The sequence below is a fragment of the Orcinus orca genome, chromosome 13, assembly GCF_937001465.1.
Source record: "Orcinus orca chromosome 13, mOrcOrc1.1, whole genome shotgun sequence".
Lineage (NCBI taxonomy): Eukaryota > Metazoa > Chordata > Mammalia > Artiodactyla > Delphinidae > Orcinus > Orcinus orca.
This window is the reverse complement of record NC_064571.1, coordinates 66414798-66431608: the sequence shown is the minus strand read 5'-3', so window position 1 is coordinate 66431608 and position 16811 is coordinate 66414798. Positions and strand designations below refer to the sequence as shown.

The following is a 16811-nucleotide window of genomic DNA, read 5'->3' as shown; positions in this document are numbered from 1 at the left end:
CCCAACAATAATTATTTATTAAATAATTTATTAGGCTTGATTTTGGGAGCCTATATGGCAATATTAAATTGCCCATTTTTAGATTTTACTTATCCACAACTGACACCTCGAGGAGCCCCCTAATTACTAAAAGCCCTTTGTCAGAAAAATATTCTAGAATGATACCACCAGGTTTTGAAAAAGTCAAGGTTGAGAGAAGGTAGTTTAGTATAAAGATGCTCTTTTAATTTCAATTAACACTGGTACTCTAACCTAGTATCAGTTGACTTTGCTCTTTTCTTCTTTAGAAACCAAACTTAATAAGTAACATTTATTAAACACTTACTATGCACCTGACACTAGGCTAAGTACTTTACATAGTTAATGATTCTTACAAGATGAAAACTTGTTCATTTCCAAATTTTTGGAGTAAATTTTGTACACAGAGCTTTTTCCAAATTTATTGTTAATATTTTTTTTAACATCTTTATTGGGGTATAATTGCTTTACAATGGTGTGTTAGTTTCTGCTTTATAACAAAGTGAATCAGTCATACATAAACATAGGTTCCCATATGTCTTCCCTCTTGTGTCTCCCTATTGTTAATATTATTTAGGATTCCCAGAAATTAAACAACTGAGTCAAAAGATTTGAAGATTTTTTAAAGGCTGACAAGAGTTTTCTTAAAAAGAAAATTCTTATTCATTACTGATTGCCCCCTTTAGCTCTGGTGACCTATTTTCCACTATTATATTACTTTCCTTCTTTAAATCCAGAGATTTTAAACAAGTGGATTCTCAGTGATAGTCATTTACACCTTCCATCTTTTGTCCCTTGTTGCTACAGTTAGACAATATGTATCAGGCCTCCAATTTGTTACTGCCTTTCTGGAATCCAGTCCAGGAAAATACCTGGCTACAATATTTTATGCTGTCCCTACAGCCATCCTATCATGTTGCTAATGGGAAGTTACCAGTCTTAAAATCTCCTTTACCTTCTCCTAAACAAAGAGATTTAAACAAAGGTTCAATATTCTCCCCATAGGTTCATCAGAATTAGGTAAACAGTTTCCTTCTATCCAAACTATTTTTCTGTTCTTTTTCTTTCTTTTTTTTTTTTTTTTGGTGGTACGCGGGCCTCTCACTGTTGTGGCCTCTCCCGTTGCGGAGCACAGGCTCCGGATGCGCAGGCTCAGCGGCCATGGCTCACGGGCCCAGCCGCTCCGTGGCATGTGGGATCTTCCCGGACCGGGTCACGAACCCGCGCTCCCTGCATCGGCAGGCGGACTCTCAACCACTGTGCCACCAGGGAAGCCCTGTTCTTTCTTTTTCTTTCTTTTTTGGCCACGGCTTGTTGGATCTTAGTTCCCCGACCAGGGATTGAACCCGTGCCCTCGGCAGTGAAAGCATTAAGTCCTAACCACTGGACCTCCAGGGAATTCCCTATTTTTCTGTTTTTTTCAATTCAAGGTCTCTATATCCTCTAGGAATCTATTCCTGATTTACTCTATTGGTCCTCCCACTTGTCCACATTTTTCAAGAATTCACTCTACAGGATACAGTACCTTTTACTCTATTACTGTATACGTTTATTAAACATTATCTTCCTGACTAAGCAGTCAAAGGGTAGGAATTGTTTCTATAGTATAATTGTCAGCTACACATGAAATACCTCATCAAAGTATAGTAGAAGCTTTCTTAACTGATTTCTATTTAAGCAACTTACTGGACTAAGTGATGCTGTCCATCCCCATAGTAAAATACACTGAACCATGCCCACCACAAGCTGAATTCTTGGAGATGGTAGACTACACTTTTTAGGAAACTCACACTGTTGCACTCTTCTCCCAGGTTTGTGTGCATAACTAACAAGGGTCAATCATGTTCTCCAACCTATTTATACGAGATGTACAAAGTACTGCCATTACATAATTTAATAAAATATTACATAAACCAATGAAACACAAACACATAATGCAAAAGGTGTTAGTACAAAAATTAGGTGGAATGCTTTGGACTCAATAAAAACAACTGTCAAATTAGAGGCAGATAAGATGGCTGGAGAAAAAAAATCATGAAAAAGTGTATCATTATACACTTAATGCCTTAAGAATTAAGATCTTAAATGTCTAAGATCTTACGCTACTGTCAAAAAATCTGAAACTGAAATTTGTAAACTATACATTATAGGAGTGGTTTGTGGAAGGAAGATACAGAATTCCAATCAAAGAACCCATACTCAGAGCAAAGGCTGACATCAAAATATTACCAAGTTAATATAGATTAATATTTTCTAAGTTTTTAAAAAAACTGTTCACAGTGTCATTTACGTTTCCTTACTATGACTCCTATTTTTCTATTTTTCATCTACCAGCTAGATAAGAGGGCTTCTATTGTATACACATAAGGGCAGACTGATTTTTCCCCCAAAGAAAAATTTTAAGCACATCTGAGAGCATTAGAGCAGAGAGTACTACAGCATTCAGGGCAGGGAGGTAATATAGCATTAAACTGGGTATGAATCCCTGCCTCAAACTTACTTCCCCTGCAGCCTTAAGCAAGTTAACCAAATCTCACTTTCCTCCTCTAAAAGTGAGGTATTAAAATTAAACCTACCTCACAGGGTTTTGAGGTTAAATGACAATTCATGTAAAGTATTTAGCATGGTGCCTGGCATATGGTTAAGTGCTAAGTAGGATGTGCACTGCCAGCAAGACATGCCTATTCTCAGCCCTTACAGAAAAAAGTATCGATTTTACGATTAATTTAAGCCCTATCTTGAAGATAATTCATTAGAACACTGGAAGCCATGCAGCGTTAGGCAGAGTACTGAATTACTTCTAAGTGGTCATTAACCAAAGGTGGTATCAGAATGCCTTAGAGTTTTTGTCAAATTCAGAAGTCCAGGCTCTATCCCAGTTGAATCAGGCTCTCCAGGATCCAGGTACGCATCGATATATAGATGTATAAAAGAGATATATAACACAGAGATATAATTTATATATTTTTAATATATTTTTATATATATTTATATATGAAAAGTTCCACAAGTGGCTCTGATGTGAATCGCTGATGAAGAACTGTTAAGAAGATAAAATTATTGATGCTTTAATAAAAGACTACCCAGTTAGGGCTTCCCTGGTGGCGCAGTGGTTGAGAGTTCGCCTGCCGATGCAGGGGACACGGGTTCGTGCCCCGGTTCGGGAAGATCTCACGTGCCGCGGAGCGGCTAGGCCCGTGAGCCATGGCCACTGATCCTGAGCGTCCGGAGCCTGTGCACCGCAACGGGAGAGGCCCACGTACCGCAAAAAAAAAAAAAAAAGACTACCCAGTTAGTACTTACTCGAATATTAAAATATCATTAAAAGACATAGACAGATTAACTTATGAGTTAGTCAAATCACCAAAATAAATTTAATGAAATTAATAGTTACGAAAACTACTACATAAGCATAAATATTGAGAGCTCAATATTTCCAGGTTTTTCCTATTCAAACCTATAGATCTGCAGATGTATATCAAAACCATCATATCACCTCCCCAAAAGTGTCACTCCTACTGAAATGTTTTTCCTATATTAAAGAGAACTATAAGACACACCTCATCAGCATTAAATTTCTAACTTTGCCTTCACATGTTTAGCTTGGGGACATGTCTTTAATATATGCTTCCAAAGCAGGGTTTCTCAACCTTAGCTCTACTAACATTTTGAGCTGGATGATTCTTGGACATGGGTGGGGCACCCAGGCTGTCCTGCGCATAGTTAAGATATTTAGCAGCATCACTGGCCATTACCCACTAGATGCCAGTAGAATCCCACCTTACTCCAGTTGTGACAACCAAAATGCTTCTGGACATCGCCAAATGTCCCTTGGGGAAAGGGGGGACAAAATCACTCCCAGCTGAGAAACCACTGCTCCACCGAATGTTTATCCTTCCTGGCTCTCTTCAATTTTCTCTTTTCTGAGCTAGTGCATTATCTCAATTTCTTCATACAGGACAAAGTGAGCAGACCCAAAAAAAAGGACTAGCTGGTGTGTTTTATTGCGAAAAGAAGCAATATGTTAACTAGTACAAGTACTTCTCACTTAGCTATCAGCAGCACATTGGTAGAACTGGGTTTGAATGCCCGTTCAAGCACTTACCAGCAGTGTGGTCTTGAGCAAGTCGCTTAACCTCTCCAAATCTGTTTCCTCATCTGCAAAATGGGAATAACAACATCTACTTTGCAGAATTGCTACATCAGAGATAACAAATAAAATAGTTCTGTGCCTGACACATAGTAGAACTGCAATAAATGATAGCTATTATTATATTAATACCATAAAGGTTGATAGCATTGAAGGATATTGTACACCCTCTGCAATGCTTAACAGCACTCCAAAATTTATTGTGAAAAAAACCAATTTATTGTGCATTAGAATCACTGGTGATGTTTGTTAAAAATTGAAGATGTCCAAATCCTACCCTCCAAGAGGTCCAGGAACAACGCTAGAAAAACTGGCTGAGATTTTTTTATATTCTACTTGACTCTGGTGTATTTTCACACTGTTGTAAAACTCTGCAGCATTCTAAGACACAAGGAATAAGTAATACATGAAAACAACTGAACCACATAAAATATTTGTCATATAGAACAAACACTACTGTAAGATAATGATGTTTTAACAGTTTATTTTGAAGGTCATTTTAAAAACAAAGTTAAAGACAATCTGAGAAAAAACTGCACAGAATACACTCATTAAATAAGTATGTGATTAAATCAATAAGGGAGATATGTCTTCTTCTGCAACTCCAAAATAAGTTCTGCTGTCCTGATGATTCTTATACTTCCAAAATGGGGGGGGGGGGGGGGAATCATGGCAATTAAAGTTGCCTCTTAATCATGTAAATCTACAGTGGAAACCAAATTTTTCTGTTCTTCCCAATAAGTCAGTTTCGATCTTCAAACTGTGCCTTGTTTTTTAAAAGATAGGATGCTAGAAATTCAATGGGATTTGGTGGTCTGTAAGGGAAAAGAAATCCAAAATTTAGAAATTTATATTCGAGACGTGTTAATTTAAATGTATTGTCCCATAATGAAAACATCTTTTTTTTTCTGTTTTTTTGGCCACACCGTGCAGCATGTGGCATCTTAGTTCCCCCACCAGGGATCAAACCTGTGTCCCCTGCAGTGGAAGCACGGAGTCTTAACCACTGGACCGCCAGGGAAGTCCCTTAAACATATTTTAAAATTAAGAGGTGAGAGAGAGGGGTTGTTGGAGGAAGGTGGTACAAAATTCCAGTTCTAAGTACTAGGGGTATAAAGTACGACATGACGACTATAGCTGACACTGCTGTATGATATACAGGAAAGTTGTCAAAAGAGGAGATCCTAAGAGTTCTCATCACAAGAAGAAAATTTTTTTCTTTTTTTCCTTTTTATTGTATATGTATATATTGTATATATGTATATATGAGATCATGGATGTTAACTAAACCTGTGTGGTAATCATTTCACAACATATGTAAATCAAACCATTATGCTGTATACCTTAAACTTATATAGTGACGTATATAAATTTTTTCTCAAAACTGGAAAAAAAATTTTAATAAAATAAAGAGGTGTTATTTCATATTTATCACTTTTACATATGTTGCTTTTGCTGATAAAACAGGTCCAAAGATGAAAAGTTGGGGGAAACATCTACCTTAAACCCTACTATAAAAAGGCATATTTTAAAAAAAAAAAAAGGCATATTTAGAATTGATTTACAATGATCTCAAAACATTCTCCTAGCACTTTAAACAACCTTTTGAACTAACTAGACAGAGACAATACTTGTTACATAATATTTACAGTTAATTTGATGAATTATTTTGCTAGAATGCTTACTTAAAAACTGTATTTACTAATAGAATGTTACCGTAAAACTTCTTCAAATTCTTTTCTTCTAGCATTTAAAGTAATATTTAGAATTTCTGATATATTGGCCTTCTTTAGAGAAAGAACAAAAATGCATAAAAGATGCCCATATTTTAATTGTCAGTAGTAGAGCCAAGACATATCTTGCAGTCAAAAATAAATCCTATTTTATAAATATAACAATCCAAAACAAATACTTATTGTTTATTCATTTAATTTTTTAACTTAACACTAAGTAATAAAAATAAATTAATTAAAAAATAAAACTAAGTAATACACCTATTCTAAATAACTCAGATATGTTCCATCAAGTTCCTTATCAAGTTATGTCAGTTTACTACAGTGTTCATTATTAGTCTTTGAGAAAAAGATAATTTACACCCAATAAATGTTGACTAATGTAACTTACAACAAAATTTTCTTATTGGATTTACTTATACAAAAAGAACTTTTGTACAGAAAACATGTACAGAAAAGAGAAAAACTGTAATTGTGCTAACAAAGAAATGTAAATTTAAAAAACTTGGCAAAAAAAGTTTATAACACACATGCACTTGAGGCTATGATGACACCTGAAGAATTTTAAGGATAAACTTTTGGACAGAAATATGATATGTGTCAAACACTATAAAAATAGTCATGTCATTTGAAATAGCAAACCAATTCTTGGGTATTTATCATAAAGTAATTAAACAAAAGTAAAAGGGTATAAAAACAGATAAACTACCTGGTGATCAATAATAACAAAGGAAATTGGTCCTAAATGGTCAACAACAAGAAAATGGCTAAGTTAACTGTGATACTATAATTTCATTTATAATCATGAAGGCTCTGTAAAGATATGGAAGAAGTTTTATCTTATAATTTTAAGTAAAAAGGAGATATAAAATTACATGTATACCATGATTACAAATATGCATATGATCTAAGACTAGTAGAAAAATAAGTGTCTTAATTGAGATTATGGCTGACTTGTTTTTAAAAAACTTCAGTATCTATAAATTCCTTATATAGTAAAAAAATAACTATACATAACTCATGATATTTCAACTAGGGAAGTTTTTATTTTGCTTTTTCTGGTAACTCCATTTGCAGACACTATTATCTTACCTTTCCTTTGCAAGCACAGCAAGTCCTTGTAATAAGATAGGCACAACTGTCTGATCCAGATAGGCACGAGTTGGCAAAGACTGGAGATCCACTTTCTGTTTTGATGACTTTTCTGCATTAATTTTCTCATTTTCTACTATCCTCTAGTGAATTCAAAAAACATGCATGAATATTTAAAAATAACTAGATTATTTTGAGTGCTAAACCAAAATTAATGGAAATATAAAACTAATAGAAAATGTAAATCAATGACTAGAAAGCTGATTGAACTGCAAATCTTTCTGCCAAAATAAAATCAGACCCATTTCTAAATTTCATTCAAGCATTTTCTGAAGGCACCATAATATCTCATTCTTTTAATGTCGTATCTCCAGATCCTACACTTACTTTCTCTCTTTCTTTCTGCCTTTTTAGGAATAAATACAAGTCCCTTTTCTTTTCTTCATGAGAATACACCTTCTTACAATGTGCTTCAAAAAATCTGGACATGACACTAAGTAACACTGAATCACAGTGAGAAAACTAGTCCTGTTTCAATTCTTTTATCACAGATAATATCAAGGACAATGTCTCAGTTTGGCACTAACATGTCTTTAACACTTCTGTAACACTTGCTAAACTCCCTTCTTAACAGAGAGCAGGCTTCAGCTTAGAGACTTCAACTGGCAACAGAATCTAGCTAAAATTTATTACCACTGTTTTGTATTCATTGTTTTCATTTTTACGGTTACCCTCTACAGCAATGAGAATGCTTTTCCATTTGTTTCTTTTCTAAACAAATGCATCTATGATTTTTTAAAAATGAGTAAATTTAAGAAAAAATATAAAGTAAAATTAGCCAAAAAATAGAAGAAATGACTAATATGGGAAAGATCATTAATGTGATATTTAAATGATGTTTCGGAAATGATGACTTACACTTCCTCCGTCTAAGAACCCCCCAAAATCTGGGCCTTTCATATAAATTCACCTGACATCCAGAGCATCAAAAACTACTTTACTGGAAAACTTTGCCTTCTTCTGAAAATCTGTCATTTCAGAAATTTAGAAATAAGTGGCTATCTCAAAGACAAAACACTATTAAGAGCACTTTCATTTAAATGAAATTTGTTCCAATCATACTAGAACTGGATAGTCAACGATTACAAACAAAAAAATTCTACACTTAATTTTTTTAAAGAAAATTTTATTTTGTAAAAACTGAGAAAAAACTTTAAGCATATAACTACAACATACATACCTTGCTTTCCAAAAACACTTGCCAGAACTATGCCAGGTAACTTGTCTAGTTTTGCTTGTGATTTTTCAATCTAATTTTTGGACTTAATAAAAATAATTACCTATACTTATTTAATGTATGAAACAGTTATTTCATTTGCCCATGAATTAAGAAACTTATAGTTCACCAGTGAATTTCAACAAATACCCATATATGATAAAAACTAGTCAATTACATGACATCCCAATACCTTCATTAAGAAACAGCAATGGGCCTTCCCTGGTGGCGCAGTGGTTGAGAATCTGCCTGCCAATGCAGGGGACACAGGTTCGAGCCCTGGTCTGGGAAGATCCCACATGCCACGGAGCAACTAGGCCCATGAGCCACAACTACTGAGCCTGCACGTCTGGAGCTTGTGCTCCACAACAAGAGAGGCCACGATAGTGAGAGGCCCGCACACCGCGATGAAGAGTGGCCCCCGCTCGCCACAACTAGAGAAAGCCCTCTCACAGAAATGAAGACCCAACACAGCCAAATAAATTAATTTTTAAAAGAAAGAAAGAAAAAGAAACAGCAATGCCTAAGCAACTCTGATAGATCCTATAATAAGCTCCTTGACCAAATCCTCTCATTTATTTCATTTAAACATTTACTGATTATCCACTATGTGCCAATTGCTATGCTTACTTTCAGTAAAGTCAAAATCCTGAATTAATCTAAAAAATATACAGTTGATGCCTGAACAACATGACCCTCTGCCCAGCCAAAAATCCACTTATAACTTACAGTTGGCCCTTTATACAGGCTGTTCCTCCATATCTGTGGTTCTGTATCTACAGTTCCATATCCGTGGATTCAAGCAACTGGAAATCGTGTAGTACTACAGTACTTACTACTGAAAAAAAATCCACTTTTAAGTGGACCCATGCAGTTCAAACCTGGGTTGTTCTAGGGTCAAATGTATATCCAACCACAACACACACACACACACACACACACACACACACACACACACAGATTAAGCTTTTAAGAGTGTAGAACAAAAAATAAAAATAAAAAAAAAATTAAAAAAAAAGAGTGTAGAACAATGATCACAAAAATGGGAAAAAATTAGGTGAATCCTATGATTGCCCCAGCTTACTGCATCCTGCCTAGAGAACTTATACAACAAAACCCAGGGAGAAGGACCCCAAGCAGAGCCCTGAAGTCTCCCTAAGTTGAGAAGACAGAGTTGAAAATTCAGGGATACCAAGAGAACTAGAACTTGCAGAGAAGAGTACTGAAAAGGAAACTTTCACAGAGAGGAGAGAGTTGCATAGAAAGAGACTAAGAGATTGCCTTCCAGTTTTCAAGTGAGCATTTATCAGAGCATGAGTGTGAGGGAACTCTTCTTCCAAGTGGTTTTTTCTTCTGGCCTTGAGTAGTTCCCTCTTTTCATGTATGGTATAAGAACCTTATAACAGTATCCTTCCATTTCCTCTCTCCTTGCCTTTATACTATTGTTATCTTATATTTCTACATATGTTACAAACCCTGCAATTGATTTTTATTTTTCTTTAAAAAGTCAATTATCTTTTTTATTTTATTAAAAATTTTTTATTGTTTACTTAACATTATAGTTATTTTATTGCTCTAGAAAATTTAGTTTTTAAAACTATCAGATTACATACATAGTGATAATGAGACTACCCCCCCCCCAACAATCAACTGTATATTATGAGGCTTCTCTAACTTGGTAGATAACTATTACAAAATTACAAAAATAGCTGGTTACAGTTGAGCTATCAAGTAGGTATCACATTTCTGTAGATTGAAAAGTTGAATAAAAAGAAAACTGATGTTACTGATAAGTCGCTGAGTGTATCTGAGAAATCCAAGCTACATGCACACAGAAAAAAAAATGGTTACAAAAACCATTACGTTACTCTGTATTAACATTTTGCAATGTTTTACAAAATGTTTTACAAAATGTGTGAGGGAACTACTCAAGGCCAGAAGAAAAAACCACTTGGAGGAAGCAGGAGGCACAAACCCTGGAGCTCACACAGGCCAGGAGTAGTTCATGTTCCTGTGACCCAGGATGGGAAAACCTCATAACACATGAAGCACTGGGTAGAATACACAAGAGGAAGAAATTAAGTCTAAACTAAAGGTTGGTCTGGTCCCACCTAAAAAAGCTTAAAGGCAAACCTCAAAAGATCAAATTGTTTCCAAGTAACCTAACCGAGTCCTAGAACAAAGCCCTAGAGTATATGAAGAAATACAAAAATAACCAGTACCCAACAAGGTAACATTCATGATGCCCAGCCTCCAATAAAAATTACCAGAGAGGCAAAGAAGCAGAAAAAATTACCCATAATGAAGAGAAAAACCAATTCACAGAAACAGACACAGAAATGTTACAGATAGCATAGGCAATGCCATTAAACCAGTTATTATAATATATTCCATATGTTCAAGAAGACTAAGGAAAGAATTAGTAAATTAAGCTAACAAAATACTTGAAAATATTTGAAGAAATAATGGCTGAAATTTTTTCAAATTTAATGAAAACTCTAAACCCAAAGATCCAAGAAACTCAATGAATCCTAAGCACAAGAAACATTAAAAAAAAATTACGCCAAGACACATTATAATCAAATTATTTAAAACCAGTAAAAAATCTTAAAAGCACAAAGAGAAGACGTTAACTACAGAGGAGCAAAGATAGGAATGATAGCAGACTTTTCAGCAGAAACAATGTCAGCCAGAAGACAGTGGAGCAAATACTCAGCAAAAATACCTCAAAAGCAAAGGCAAAATAATTACCTTTTCAGACATTCAGAACCTTAAAGAATTCCTTCCCAGCCAACCTCCACTACAAGAAATGTTAAAGAAAGCCCTCAGGAGGATGGGAAATGATACCAGCTGGATCTACACAAAAGAATGGAGAACCCAGAAACGACCATTACACGGATAAACGTGAAACACTCCTTTCTCGTACTGTTCAAATCTCTTTTAAAAAGATAATTGGACGGAAGTCAAGGGAGCACTTCCGGGTTCAGCAATAACCTGGAGCCGGCGGCGTTAGGTCGGCCGTCTTGGGCCTTGCTCCGCAGCTCCGCCTTCACTCTGGTCTTTCTAGAAACCCAGCTGTGCTCTCGGGTGTGCCGGACAGCCTCCCAGACGCGTGTGTAATAAGCCCCCCATGGTGGACACAGCCCCGAACGGCCCCCAAGAAGCGGGCGCAATGCAATTCATCACGGCCAATAAACTGGCCACGGCAATGTTGCTTTCTCGCTTGTTCATAGTTTACTGCTCTTTGTTCTGCCTCTTCTTGGGTTGCATGAAGTAGCAAGCTTTTACCAACGTGCTTTGCTGGCAAATGCTCTGGCTAGTGCTCTGAGGCTGCACCAAAGCTTACTACACTTCCAGTTAAGCAGAGCATTCCTGGCCCAGGCTTTGTTAGAGGACAGCTGTCACTACCTGTACTGTTCACTCATCTTTCTCAATTCCTACCCCGTTACAATGAGTATTTCCCAGTCTTGTTATTTTCTTCACTTCATACTGCCACATACACGAAAAAGGTGCCTTGATGCAAAGGGTGCAAATAGTTTACCTCTGCTGAGACCTCTCGGATAAATTCAGCGCTAATCAACAGAATATTCTGAAATTCATTGCTTGTCATGAAATATTCTTGATGCCTGCTACAGTTTTAATGCTTTTTAGGGGTCAAGGAAGTTTGCTCCAGCCTTTTATATACCATAGATTGCTTACTGTTCGATACTCCTCTAGAAGAAATCCATATTATTGGACCTTGTTTAATGAACAGAGGATTGTTGTTGAACATCTAACAATGAAACCTGCTTGCCCACTGTTTGTGAGAAGACTTCGTCTCCAGAGCATTGTCTTTATAAGCAGACTGGCACCAACAGTTGCATAGTTTAACATCCAGCTAAGTTATGTGTAATATAAATAAGCACTGTTAGCTGCTGGTACTTCTGCTAGGAATGGTTAATTCCAGGTGTAAAACTGACCTCACTGCAATTTACATAATTTACATAAATGCATCTCAAAAGAAAAATAATCATTTTCCTGGCATGTTAAATCAAGCCTTTTAAACACTTTCTGAGAAACTTTATTGTAATGTGTTGTTAATAGTTAAGGAAATTTAAATCTTGTGATAAATGTACCAAAAATTCTTTAGACGCTGCTGTGCCTTTATCATGAAGTACGTTTATTTCTCTTGTAAAAATAGCTCTAAAATTCGTTTTCATCTAATTAGTAACTTGAATTTATATCTGGCATGAGTTCATTATGGTAATATTAACATGTAAATTCAGTATATTTTGAGACAGTATTCTTTTGCCATTCAGTAATTTTGGTTGATGATTTTAACAAAAACACTTCCCACTATTTAATTTCAAATTGTTTTTAAATTGATTTTGTGCTGCTTTGTTAGGACAGATTTATTTTGGATGTACCATTATAATAGGAATTCTATATGTATCTTATGCTATGATCTTCCAAAATTTTATTTTCATAATTACTTCTGTGGCTTTGAATATTTTAAAAGGCCCAACTGTAAGACTGTTAGCCAATTGGGTTAAATATTTGTGGTCACCTAAGCATTTTACATCAAAGAGCAGTAGTCAGACAGTTTTTCTTTCAGAGACCCATTGAGTAACATTTCTCAAATAGGAAATCCTTCTTCTAGAAATGTGCACACATAGGTTTTAGTATTATTGTAGTTTACACAATTACTTAGATCAGATTCTTGACTGCCAGTTTTCTCGGTTTCTTAGGCTTGAATTTTCATAGACAATTGCAGCAGTTCAGATGCTTTCTGAAAGGAATGTAACTGAAGACTGAGCATGTGACTAAACTTGGTATCTGTTCTGAAATACTGAAGACTATACATACTTACCCATCAAATCTGATTTAAAAGATTAAACAGAAAGGTTTATATAGATAACGTTATTGAATAGAAATGGGGCCAGAGGAGGAGTTGTGGAGGAAATAGTGTGCATTTCAATGCTGTAATGCATAGATAAATTTGGGAGAACTGGATGTGTTATGATGTGATTTTAGTTGTATAATATGTTAAATACGTTTGTTGAGCTTCCATCAACTCCTTTATAAAATTCATTCTGATCTTTATTATTGTTGCATGATTGGAAATGTTTAAAACATTGCAAAATGTTAATACAGAGTAACGTAATGGTTTTTGTAACCAGTTTTTTTCTGTGTGCATGTAGCTTGGATTTCTCAGATACACTCAGCGACTTATCAGTAACATCAGTTTTCTTTTTATTCAACTTTTCAATCTACAGAAATGTGATACCTACTTGATAGCTCAACTGTAACCAGCTATTTTTGTAATTTTGTAATGGTTATCTACCAAGTTAGAGAAGCCTCATAATATACAGTTGATTGTTGGGGGGGGTAGTCTCATTATCACTATGTATGTAATCTGATAGTTTTAAAAACTAAATTTTCTAGAGCAATAAAGTAACTATAATGTTAAGTAAACAATAAAAAAATTTTAATAAAATAAAAGGATAATTGACTTTTTAAATAAAAATAATCAATTGCAGGGTTTATAACATATGTATAAATATAATATATGATAACAATAGTATAAAGGCAAGGAGAGAGAAAATGGAAGGATACTGTTATAAGGTCCTTATACCATACATGAAAAGATATGATACCACTTGAAGGTAAATTGTGGGAAGTTAAACTTCCGTCCGATAAGTCCTAAAGCAACAACCTAAAAAAACTGTAAGTCAATAATGGACATAAAATGGAATTCTAAGACAAAAAGCAGCAGCAGCAGCTGTAGAGTAGTGGTTTCCAGACTCTGAGATATCACAAACAAGTAAATTAAAAATAAAATAATACAGTGAATGAAGGGACTAACATAGGGTTGTTAACTCTATTTTACCAAGTAAAAACTTACAAACAAACAAGCATAATTATTATTTTACTATCACCATAACTCATAAAAGAACAGGCATTTTAAAATTATGGAAGCAAGAAAACCAATCACCAAATAATGTATCATCAGTACTCACTCCACTCTCCTTATTTTTTTTCTCACTTTACCATGGAAATTGGTCTGAGGGTTTGAAAAACAAAGCATTTGGTATCACTGCTCTACTGTATTATGGCTCTGCCTCCATACACAAGCACCATCAAGAAGACTGCTGATGCCTAAAAAGAAATCTCTTAAATGATAAGTGGCATAAAGTATCTTCACCTGATTCAGCACAGCAGTTCAATTAAAAACTGCATTATGAAAAGACTCAGATTTTCTTAACCCTGATAATCCAACCAACAAACATTCCTAGCAATTTTATAGGCAGAGAGTAGTCACTCCACATGCCAGGGAACTCTAGTAGTTGGTCAAGATCAGCAATACAATTTAATTCCACCTCAAAAATGTCAGCCTGCTTAGGTTTAACACACAGCTCTCCACTTACTTCCTAGTGATCTTAAGACAAGTTACTCAAATTCTCTGAGCCTTGCAAGACTGAAAATACATGGAAGTTACTTAGGAGTGTGCCTGGCACATAGTAAAAGGACTAATATTAGCAGCTATTACTATTATTACTCTGCTTGGAAATGCTCCTGCCCTCATTTATCCAAACTTAATTATTGATGATGTCTCCCCACCCACCTCATAAAACACCCACATCTCTTCCAGGAACTCTCTGTTTTCCTAACCAATCCCACCTAGCTCTGGTTAATTCAACTGTTCCAGCATTTATTCATTCATTTACAAAGTAAATTCTTCTTTTAGACAGCAACTACTTAGTACCTGTATGAAAAAGCTCTATAAAAGTATACCTTCTTTTGCACATTTTTTCACACGTACTCTCTGAATTCAGACTCAACCATGTAAGGCAAAAACAGTGTCTACTACCTGTTATAGCTTCCAATGGCACCTACTACTGAACTCTGCAAAGATATCAACATTTACTAAATGTTGACTTCACCAGCACACTATTCTGCTACAAATACAATGGGCTTCTTAATTGTGATGTGCAGTTTTTCCAATGCAGTATCCCAACAGAGCATTAGTAGCCACCAAGCAAAAGTATTCTGAGTCTCCATCAGTAATGTATGTTTGTTTCTCTATATAATTTTCAAAATTCAACCTCTCGACTCAGCTGATGTGTACGTCTGCATACCACGAAGTATTAGTACCGCTAATAAAACAAGTTTCCCATAATTTGATACTATTTCGTTCGTGACGATAAAGTTTTCCCTTGTGCAAAGCAACCTAGTAAAAATGAAACCCAAGTTTTCTCCAGTTCATAAGAGACGCAAAGATACGGCATAGGAACTGGGCAAGTTACCTCGACGTTGTCTGTGAGACCGTACTCAGAGTGGGGATTTTCTGCAACCTAGAAAACAAAACACCGGTCACAGAAACATCAGCCACTCTTCCTTGCTTCACACCACCACCCTGAATCCAGGGCTTTCTGGTACCTGCGTCTGTCCCTCCAGCATCTGCTCTGGTTCCATGGTGGACCCTGCAAGTCACAGTCCCTGGATACCAGTCTTGGAAAACAAGAAAAACCGTGAGTTACCCGGGAGATTTCAAGACGAAGACACCAGGATGGAGTCCAGCCCAGCCGCGACCCCGCCCCTCACCCCCACCTGGGCGCGGAGCACCCCGAGCAGTAGAGGAACAGGGTGGGACAGTCCACGACCGGGCGCCCGCATCAGGTCCGGAAGCTCCGCCGTACTCCCAAGAACCTAGAAGAGGTAGAGAAAAGGGGAAAGGGAGCTGATTACCCGCGCCCAAGCCGTTCGTTCCTAAGAGCCCTGCACCGCGCCACCAACTCCCAGCACAAACCACTTCCGCCGTAAGTGACGGATGTCGCACGACTGCCGCGCCTGCGCAGAACTGCCAGCGGGGGCCGGGCTGGGAGGGATCCAGACCGGCCCTGATTCTACTACGACACTCTTTGCGGTAAGAAGTGACCTGGGGAAGTTGTGGCCTCGGGGTCTGCCAAAGACTCGTTCCTCGACCTGCCTACCCAGAGCAGGCGCCACCCCAGCTGCAGACCCAGTGACTAGGCCAGCCGGCAGAGGTTCGGCCTGGCCAGCCCTCCGTGCTACCTGAAATCTGCCGAAGCTCTTCGCGGAACCGAAACCACTTGCTGGATAGTTCTTACTAGAAAATCACAGACCCAAACTCAACTGTCTACGAAAGAATGTCAGTGTTTTACTCTAAAGCCAAAGTGGGGAAGAAGAAATGTTTTAGGGTTTCGTAGTAAGCTTTTATTCAAGCCCTTAAATATGTGAACATGCCACGTTGGTGCTACCTTACATTTGTATCAAGATTAGCAATATGCAACTGGCTTTCCAAACCGTGATGCTATTGATACTATTGCATTTGTAAAAATACAAAAGACAATTTGCCTCCTACACACATTTGTAAATACCAAACAGGATCTAGTAAATCGGATTGTTGTTGTAATTCCAATAAATTCCTTTTATTTTAATGTAAATATAAATGATACACTCATTAAAGTGCCTGCCTTTGATTCAGTAATCCCATTTATAGTTGCACTTTGTAATATTAAAATATTTTAACTTCATATAA

The 16811-nt window shown here is 36.5% G+C and overlaps 1 protein-coding gene and 1 pseudogene across 2 annotated transcripts; one reads left to right on the top strand and one right to left on the bottom strand.

Moving 5' to 3' along the window:
* Window positions 1–4635: 4635 nt before the first annotated feature.
* DPY30 (dpy-30 histone methyltransferase complex regulatory subunit) lies at window positions 4636–16100 on the bottom strand. Of its 2 annotated transcripts, none has more exons than XM_004268192.3 (5): window positions 15998–16100; window positions 15689–15760; window positions 15556–15603; window positions 6994–7136; window positions 4636–4983 (listed from the first exon to the last, which is right to left on the bottom strand). In XM_004268192.3, exons 2-5 carry the CDS (start codon window positions 15722–15724, stop codon window positions 4911–4913), a joined length of 300 nt encoding a protein of 99 aa, XP_004268240.1. In that variant the 5' UTR covers window positions 15725–15760; window positions 15998–16100; the 3' UTR covers window positions 4636–4910. The 2 variants fall into 2 exon arrangements, with proteins under 2 accessions (XP_004268240.1, XP_004268241.1); XM_004268193.3 differs by having other exon boundaries at window positions 15860–16071.
* LOC101285681 (transmembrane protein 33-like) lies at window positions 11400–12271 on the top strand (annotated as a pseudogene).
* Window positions 16101–16811: the final 711 nt, after the last annotated feature.